Source organism: Diabrotica undecimpunctata, chromosome 4, assembly GCF_040954645.1.
Source record: "Diabrotica undecimpunctata isolate CICGRU chromosome 4, icDiaUnde3, whole genome shotgun sequence".
Lineage (NCBI taxonomy): Eukaryota > Metazoa > Arthropoda > Insecta > Coleoptera > Chrysomelidae > Diabrotica > Diabrotica undecimpunctata.
The window spans coordinates 16,265,116-16,273,493 of NC_092806.1; the positions used below are offsets into that span (position 1 = coordinate 16,265,116).

The 8,378-nt window shown below is 32.3% G+C and overlaps 1 protein-coding gene across 1 annotated transcript in view; it reads left to right on the forward strand.

The window, feature by feature from the left end:
* The window catches only part of LOC140439231 (BBSome complex member BBS2-like), a 49,439-nt gene extending 45,734 nt beyond the window's left edge, over positions 1-3,705 (forward strand). Inside the window, exons 10-11 of the mRNA XM_072529018.1 lie at positions 3,358-3,506; positions 3,560-3,705. Of these exons, the coding sequence (XP_072385119.1) occupies positions 3,358-3,506; positions 3,560-3,660 (250 nt within the window). The 3' untranslated portion in view covers positions 3,661-3,705. The remainder of the gene's footprint in view (positions 1-3,357; positions 3,507-3,559) is intronic.
* Positions 3,706-8,378: the final 4,673 nt, after the last annotated feature.

The window sequence follows — 8,378 nt, forward strand, 5'->3', positions numbered from 1 at the left end:
ATGCGTGTCCTTATTTTTCTACCTTAGTCATTGTTTTCATTTACCCAGGTTCCCAGATATTTGTAGTTATTCACTCTTTCTACTTGTTTTCCCTGGATATCTAGCCTCCCTACTGTATGTTGCTTAGAAATAATCATGCACTTGGTTTTCTTAACATTCAGTTGTAGTTCATATTTTATACTGACTTAATGTAATCTATTTACTAAGCGCTGCAGTGCTTCTAGACTGTCTGCAAAAACAGCGGTGTCGTCTGCGAATCTTATGTTGTTCAAGATTTTTCCGTTTATTGATATACCCTGTTGTTCCTCTGATATTGCTTCCTTAAAAATAAGGTTACTACAGATTAAATAACATTGGGACTGCACACAACCCTGTCTAACACCTCTTTTAATTCCTATAGTTTCTGAATCGACATTTTCGATTCTAACCTTTTCTTTTTGATTCCAGTATAGATTGACAATAACCCGTATATCCCGACTATCCACATTCCTTTTTTTTAACAGTTTTACGGGTTTCTGATGTCGTACTCTATCAAAAGCCTTTTGATAATCTATAAAGCAGACATAGAAATCCTGGTTCATATCTAGTCGTCTTTGCTTGAGAACGTTAAACGCGAGCAGAGCCTCACTTGTTCCTAGTCCTCCTCTGAATCCAAACTGGGTGTCATCTATATCTTCTTCTATTTTTTTGTATAGTCTTCCATGTATTATTTTGAGAAATATCTTAAGTGTGTGGCTTATTAAGGAAATTGTTCTGTACTGGGAGCATTCTGTCGCATGTACTGACTTTGGTAGTGTTACAAACAGGGACAGCAACCAATCTTCAGGTATTACTCCAGTTGTATATACTTTGTTGAACAGATCTAAAAGTATATGCAGTGTTTCTCAATACATTTAATTAGCTCAGTGGGTATCTGATCTGGGCTTACTGATTTTGCGGTCTTTGCTTGTTTTAATTCGCACATTAATATTTTAGGTCCTGTTTGTTCGTGTGGTTCTTCTTGTATCATTTTATCATCGTCGAATAGTTTCATTATGTATTCTTACCAAAATTTTAGTTTATCTTTGGTGTCTGCAATGAGTTTACCATTATCATCTTTGAGTATCCCATAGTGTGCTCGCTTTTTGGTATTTGTTAGTTCTTTTATTTGTTTATGCATATTAAAGCTCTCGTATTTTCTGTCATACTCTTCTATCTCTATGCATTGATCTGTTAACCACTTTTTCTTGGCCTTTTTTATCTGTACTTTAATTCTACTTTGTAGATCTTGATATTTTGGTTCATTTCTCCCTTTGGCTTTTCTCGTCTCTTTCATTAATGCTAGAATTTCTGAAGTCATCCACTTCTGTTTTTTATTTGTCTTTTCAGACTTTAAATTGTCTTCTGCAGCCTTTACTGATGCCTTCTACATATTGCTCCACTTTTCATTGACATCTTCTAATTTTAAGATTCCTCCTACTTCTGTTAGATTTGAGTTGACTTGTTGGATCACTTTTTAATGCATTTCTCTTTTTTTTAATTTAGTATAATCAAACGTTAGTTTATTTTTAGGTATTTCAATCTTTTTGAGTTTCACGTGCATACTAGTTATCAGCTGGTTATGGTCTGAGTTGACATCTGCTCCGGGGTATGCTTTTACTGCTTTAATTGAGTTGTTGTATCTATTTTTGACTAATATGTAGTCTATTGATCATATCCTGAATTTGATCAAATACTCTAAAAATAGAGGATCTTCTAATTTTCAAGATCAGTTCAATCAAACTTTAATTTTGATTAAAAAAAATATATAAAGACAAATGACAATCAGCAGGTAGATATAACGTGAGGAAATTCATTTTCCATTTGTTTTTATTGACAGTGTGTGGTTTACTTATCTTCTTATTTTGTAATAAAATAAAAGTTTAAAATTTCTTGGAGCCAAGAACAAGTTTTTACATAATTGATTTATATCTAGAAAGAAGCTGTTTATACAGTGTGTCCGTAAAGTATGGAATAAATTAGATATTTCCTAAATGAAAAGCCTTTTTAAAAAAATCTACATTTTACAATAAAACTTCATTATACAAGGTGATACACATTACAGTAATGACGTCATCGGCTCTTTTTTTAAATGTAACACCCTGTATTTTAGGACATTTTTAGATCGATAAAAATGAGCTGATTTCAAAAAATTATAATGGATATAATTTGAAAGATATGCGCTTAGAAAATAAATTATTTATTATCAATTGAAAAAAAAGTAGCCTACTTCTAGTTTTTGGTAAACTGTAATTATTTTTAGTAACGTTCAATAACAATTAAGTAATAGAATAATAATTGGATTAATTCGTGAATGTTCTGTATTATTGCTTAGAATTAATTTTAAGTCGAAATGAATTTGAGTGTAAAGCAAAGAATTGAAATACTCATGATGATTAGATATGGAGACAAATCGCGAACTAAGATGGAAGTGTGTAATTTATTTAATGATAAATATCCAGAAGTACGCATCACGCAGTCAACAGTAAGTAAGATTACTTACTGTGGGATTATTTAAAGAATGTTGTTTATAAAACGAAACCTGCAAATATTGGAGACTTAAAAACAAGAATTCGTGATACATAAAGAAATAAATAATATTTCTCAAGAAAGCATAAACAAGGTTCTACAAGAGTTTGTACAACATTTGGGTTACTGTCAAATAACCGCTTCAAACGCACGGTACCCCTAGAAGTCCGATTTGATAAATATGCACATATGCCAATTCACATGAAAACAAGGAGATGTGCCCTTTGGAGCACTGGAAAAGAACCACACAAGTCTTCCTGTAGCTGGTCAACATGTAATGTAGTACTGTGCCTTAACGACAAAAAAAAATGTTTTTCTTTATACCATTCAAAATAAACTTCTATTGTTAAAAATACTTTATTAACCGACGTCTAATGTCCTAATACTTATGACACGGTCTGTCGGTCTATAGCCTTTGTTAGCTGATCAAAAAATAAAAAATACAATACATTGTTATTAAACATAATGATTTTATATAAAAAACCAAAAAACTTGTTAAAAGTTAAAAAAGAATAATTCCGGCGTCAAAGGGTTAAGTACTTTTCATAATTTTATTTCGCTATTGTCTTTAGTCTACTTTAACCATTTTTATCTTATTTGCTAATATACGTGATATTTTCATCTGGTATTTCAATTTTGGATATTATTGTCTCCTTGTTTCGAGAGTTATTTAATCTTATTTATCGCCTGATTGTTACTATAATGAAAGTTATGAAAAAAATAATCAATTTATTTTCAATGATAATGTCTGTTGTAATAACCGTTCTGATTTAGTAAATTTGAAATATTTTAGTTTTAATTATGTTGTAGAAACGCACTACCGGAGCAATATAAGGAATTAATGACTATAAATGCAGAACTAATCAATGGATACAACATCAGGTTGCAAAATTATAATGAAGGCGTTGAAACCATGAAAACACTCAATTCAATTATACAGAAGGCTTCAAGACTTAGAGGTGAGTGTAATATACTTACACATATTATAAAAGTAAACATACATTTGTTTTAGTCGGATCTAAGTCGTCAAATATGATTAATTTTTGTAGAACGTGTTTGAATAACAACAGCGCCGAAGGACTTCTTAAAGTTATCAAAACGGGTGAAATGTAATGTGATCTATTTTATAATTTTTCTGTATAAATTAATAAAATATAATAACTGCGTTGTTTTTTACATACAAAAAGAAGTAAGAAAAAGTCCAAGATCCAAAAGACAGAAAATCAAGAAAAAAAGCAAAATTGTAAGTCAGAAATTTGAAATCTACGCTAATCCTAAAACCTAAGCTCCCAGGAAACTGGAAGGTTTTACAGTCTTGTAGGAGTTCGAAAACCTGAAAGGATAGTAGCTGTACAGGTGTGCGATTTAAGTGTTCCCAACTAAGGAACAAAAGCTCTAATATGGCAGACACTTCCAATCAGGTACACCCTGTACAATCAGCAATCCTTATTCGCCAAATCAGAGTACGTGCTCTAAAAAGTGCTCGTATTTCTGATCCAACGAATATGGATTCCCAGCTCTACCAACGTGGAGGTCTGTACTAGGACGATTTTGGTGGTAAAGGTGAAACACGACATTTACCCAGAAGCAAATAAAACTGAAGGTCGCTCACGAGAGATTTGGAAGATTCAAGTCACGCTAACACTTCAGCCAATTAGCATTTAAAAAAGTGTTGAGAATAAAAATTGGAAGAATTGATAAAATGGCACCGTCACATTGTACAATACCTCCTGATGGCGGGGCCACCGAACGTATTGTAGGTTTCTATAAGAGTAAAATTAATTTTGGTAGTAGTTTATTTTCAAAATATTCCTCACTGTTTTTTCGTTCAAATCAACTTTATAGGGAATTTGTCAACTTGAACACGGCGTCGCTTCAGCCAATGCACAGACCTGCGTTTCTCTAATTTCTCCTTCTTGGCTAATTTTCTTTTCACTAAGTTGTTCTGACAGGCAGCAATTTTTAAGTACAACCAACCTTTTCAAATTTATTGAATTTGATAAACTGTAATCAATAAATTAATAGTTTATTGTATAGAATAACCTCTAAAGTACCATTTTATTATTTGTACTCTTTCAGGGTCTCCAATTTGAACCCTTTATCTTAAAAAATAATAAAATTGCAAACATTTTGTTTGGTATAAATTTTTTTAGTATCGTCTATTTTGATAAAACTTCAATATTTGAATATGGCATAACACATAATAAAGAATAAAGAGCTGGTAATGGTCTTCTGTAGGACTATGCATGTATATTCCATTCGCTTAGCTCGGGCATATTTTGACAGATTCATTGTCGGAAACCTACAACACAACAATTCCTACTTCGCAGTATTACTAGCTCATGTATCCTACTATTGCAGACCTCTTTCTTTAAAAAAAGAAGAATTACATCGAATTTTGGGTAGTACATATTTAAAAAATATATTTTAGTTGTTATAATTTAACATAACTATTTATTATATGGTGCAGATAAGACTCTCCTCTCAGTGTCTTGCAAATGTTTTAAAGTTTTTTGGCCACATTGCGAGAAGAGACAATGACAACTTAGAAAGACTAATTGTATGCGGAAACGTAGAAGGACGTAGAGGCAGAGGACGCTCACCTATCCGATGGTCAGATCAAGTACAGAAAGCCACTGGAGAGACGTTTTCCGAGTCCATGAGAGCAGCCCAAAATCGTAAGAGATGGAGAGAATTGACAGCCCGCATTGTAGGAAATCACGATCCTCAGCAATGAGGAAACGACAAGAGAGAGAGAGAGAGCAGATAAATAAATATTAATTGTCGGTAATTCGCAAGTTCTATTTTATTTACTATTTAGTTTGTTTACTATTAATATTGGCTATGAGTACGTGTGCTTGGTTGTATAGTAATTTCCAGCCACTTTTAGTCTGTCCAAAAGTAACTAACTTCGCAAAAAAAATAATTACTAAATTCACTAGACAGTTCGGACTGGGAATAGCGAACCGAGTATATCACTACCATCGAGTTAGATTCTAACTCGATGATCACTACAGAGACAGGGAATTCAGTTTTACAGTTTTATAGAAAGAAGATAAAGAAATCAATGCGTTAGGGAGTGAGAGAGACGATTTTTGACAATCGGTACGAATCGGAAATAATATGTTCTATAATGTGACATCTGTCACTTTATATAAGCTCCTGCTCTAACACATTGATTTAAACTGTTAGTGTTGACTTAATGACAAAGCTGGAAGCTTTTAAGATGTGGCTTTTAAGAAGATTTTTTAAAATATCATGGACAGATCATATTCCGAACAAAATGGTGTTGCATAGAATGGGAAGAGACAAAGAATTTTCAATAACTATTAAAAGGTAAAAAACAGCATATTGGGGCTCATACCCATAAAGTAGTGGAGTTGTGGCAACTGAGTATGAAGGGTAATATCAAAAGATAACGGTGTTTTGAAAGTTTTGAAAAATATCCTGACTGAAAAACAATCGCGACTGGACCGAATTCGACACACAGACATCTTATGAAAACCAGTACATTGCAACTAATTTGCAATGGTTATAGCCAAACTTCATTAGTGAAGTCGGCAGTAAAAGAAGAAGAGTGATCTTTGAGATTTTTCTGCTGAGGAATTATTTGCTAAATATTTGTTTTTTGCTTCTGATATACGTCCTCCATGTTAATTTTTGGTTAACGTGAAGATCTCAGTAATTGACTTAATGACTTGATTATTTGTTGTAACTTCTTTGTGACTGATGAGGTACAAATATGAGTTTAGTATAATTTGAGTTACTTTCACATATATTAGATTTTAGTTATGATTATTATTATCATTATTCTTAATCCTAATATCGAAATATATGTCGGGGAGATGTTCAATATTAAGTAAAACTGTTTGGGTTTAGTTTTTTTTATTTTTTAGACATATGTACCACACATTTTTTTATTCTTTGGTCAATATCGATTTGAATTAATAGAAGAATTGTTTTTTAATACTAAATAAGTCTTTTTTTTACTATTTTCTGGAGTATTTTCTTAAATATTGCGAAAAAAAAAATAGTAGGAGGCTTTTGAGTTATTAGGAGGTTACTTTTGACGGTGGTTATCCCAATTTAGCAATCATTATTTTCTTGCATACTTCAGTAAAAATAAAATTAATAAAAAACATAATATGGTCAGTAAGTTTCATAAAAATATGTTTTCTGAAACATATTTAATACAAAGAAAACAACATTATTAATGAAAAGGGAGATACCAACGGAGATAAAAAGGTAGTCGTTAAAACAGTAGTAAGGCTCACAACAATTATGTACAGTTGTGAGACCTAGACACTAACAGAGAGACAAAAATCAAGAATAAATGCAATGGAAAAATAAGTTTCTTAATAAAAATAGAAAATAGAAAAAGAATTAGACATACCCTACAACTAGAACTCATAACCGATAAGATCGTAGAAAGACAACTCAGATGGTACGGACATTTGGGTCGAATGTAGGACAAAATGTGTTCGAAACATGAGTACAAGAAAAAAACAGAAGAGGAAAATCAACAGCTAGATATATAGAGGGTGTCAGAAAGAAAGTTGCCAAACTGCCTTACACCTAAAGGTAGAAAGGCTTAGGACTAAGTCAGTAAGTATTTTCTCTTAAACTTCTAATGGTTTAATACATGAGAAAGATGGATTATTAGTTTAAAGTGAGGAGTACTATCCTAGTCATCCCCTAGTGCCTTGTGCGAGTTTATTGTTTTTATTATTTGTTTAGTTTTAGATGCTGATATAAATTGTACTGAAAGTGACAAAGTAAGATGAAATAGAAACAGAAATTTGTAGCCGTAAAAATCATTGGTTTTTGGTCAAAAAAATAAAGCCTACAGAAAGATGCCTACCCGACAAACTAGAACCACTGTAGAGAATTACCAGACAAAGAAAAGAGGATACACAAAAGAAAAAAACTAAACACTTACTTATCTATAAGACAGTTAACTATCAACCACAGAGCATTCTATTAGAAAGTTAACATCAACAAGAAAGAATTTAAGGCCACCACAAAACAATGCATAAGTTAGAATGGCGATCTATTAACAACAGGAAAGATGTATTAAATAGAGGGGTGGAATACTTTAACCAGGCGCTTAATATAATGCAGTTAAAAAAGTAGTCAGAAACAAATCATCCGGAATAGATAATCTCCCAGCTGAACTATATAAAGAAGGTGGCCACTTTATAGGCTACAAAGCAGCCTACGACTCTGCGAATAGAAGAGAAATGTTCAAAGTAATGAAAGAGCTAGGGAATACCAAATCACTTGGTAAATTTAACAAAACTAACTCTTGAAAAAGTTAATTGTAGAGTACGAATTCAGGGGAAACTGTCTGAACCTTTTTAAAAAATAACGGGCTGCGCCAGGAAGACTCTCTTTTCTGTATACTGTTCAGTCTGGCTCTGGAAAAAGTAATACAATACATAATAAAGTCACAAATCACAACCATTGGTTCAATATACAATAAATCAGTGCAAATCCTGAGGATATCAATATTGATGGGAGAACGGAAAACTCTTTACGAGATACGTATGTAGCATTAAAAGAATCAGCTACAAAAATGGGTTTAATAATAAACACCAACAAAACGAAGTATATGAAAATAAGCACGCCACCACAAATCCTACGACCACTTGTTATAGAAAACGACGTAATCGAAGCAGTTAATGAATTTGTATACCTGGGAACGCTCCTTAATACTGAAAATAATACTACCGCAGAGATAAACCGCAAAAATTTGTACGGTCAACAGATGCTATTTTGGGCTCAATGTCCTTAAATTCACAATTAAATCGAGAAATACAAAAATAAAACTC